General features: G+C 39.0%; 1 protein-coding gene across 1 annotated transcript; it reads right to left on the bottom strand.

Moving 5' to 3' along the window:
* Positions 1–409: 409 nt before the first annotated feature.
* Positions 410–1,052, bottom strand: LOC132167088 (monothiol glutaredoxin-S10-like). The gene has a single exon (XM_059577984.1). It carries the CDS (start codon positions 953–955, stop codon positions 647–649), a length of 309 nt encoding a protein of 102 aa, XP_059433967.1. The 5' UTR covers positions 956–1,052; the 3' UTR covers positions 410–646.
* Positions 1,053–1,301: the final 249 nt, after the last annotated feature.

The raw sequence follows: 1,301 nt of genomic DNA, 5'->3' as shown, positions 1-1,301 counted from the left end.
CAGAACCACATCCTTTCGCGACAGATCGATGTTGGATAGACAAAATGATTTTCAAACTCTATTAAATTGACGTGTATTCAAATTAAATGCTTGTTACCCAAGTTTTTATTCAAAAATATATCAATCTTGGCGGCCGCCATGCTATTGCACTCTTTCCCATTACTTTGCATTTAGTTCGAAAAAATGTTACATCCACTTTTAAGAGAATTAAGATCTTTTCTATTTCATTTGAATGAAAGAATATCCCGTTAGTTATAGTGGTGGGGTATTTTTGTCTCTTCAAAAAGTGAAAAGACAAAAATACTCCTCCACTATAGCTAACTGGATATTATTTAATTCATTGGACGTTAAAGACACGTAGAATATGTTTCATGGGCATTAACAAGGGGATCAAATGTACTGTCAAATTCAAAGGTAAGTAAAATTTCGAAAAGAAAACAAAAGCCATTCTCAATACAAGTTCTGCATCACTAGAACAGTTTTTGAGCCACAAAACTTCACTCTGTATAGAATATTATTTTCCATGCAAGTGTACGTATACTTGCAAGTAAAAACAAAACAAAACGATCGACGGAGTTAACCTTATTACTTTGGAAAATTGGAAATCTTTAGAGGCAAATTAATGGCGGGTGGTGATGTTTAAACTTTAAAGCCACAAAGCTCCAGCTTCTCTGAGCATTTTCTTTAGATTGCCATTGAGATGAAGAGTCATGACAGTGTTAGCAGAGCCCACAAACTTGCCCCCAATGAAAACCGCCGGGACCGAAGGGTTGCACCCAAGCCGCACCAGCGCCCACTCCATTTCCTTCCCCTTGGAGTCCTCGTCGAGCTCGTAGATCGCCGGGCTCACCCCTTGCTCGTAAAACAGTCTTTTGATTGCATGGCACATGCAGCACGAGCTCTTGCTGAAGATCACCACCGCCTTTTGGGATGCAACTTTCACAATGCGATCCATAATATTATTGATGATATAATATTTCTTAATTTTTGTTTTGGTCACAAGGGTTTGGTTTGGGATGGAAATGAAGCTCTGATCAAGGGGCTTTATATATGACGGCTAGGCGGGCGATGAGATATGATAGATAACATATAATTTTCACATAAGTTTAAAAAAAATTCGAGGGAGGAAAAGGTGAAGGTTCCTTTTGGAGATTTGGATATTTGGGCAGCAATAAGCCTAGCTTGATGACAGCAACTTGTGTGGCCTGCTTGCTGCCAAGAATCTATGACACTGTAGAGATAAGCTAAGAGCTGCCGAAAGTTGGATCATAAGGGGGAAAATAATATGCAACATACGGTAC

Source organism: Corylus avellana, chromosome ca1 (genome assembly GCF_901000735.1).
Source record: "Corylus avellana chromosome ca1, CavTom2PMs-1.0".
Taxonomy (NCBI): Eukaryota; Viridiplantae; Streptophyta; class Magnoliopsida; order Fagales; family Betulaceae; genus Corylus; species Corylus avellana.
This window is presented reverse-complemented; position numbering and strand designations above follow the sequence as displayed.

What these genes read in the sequence shown, in the direction of transcription:
- LOC132167088 (XM_059577984.1), bottom strand. Translation starts at nt 955, where the DNA reads ATGGATCGCATTGTGAAAGTTGCATCCCAAAAGGCGGTGGTGATCTTC.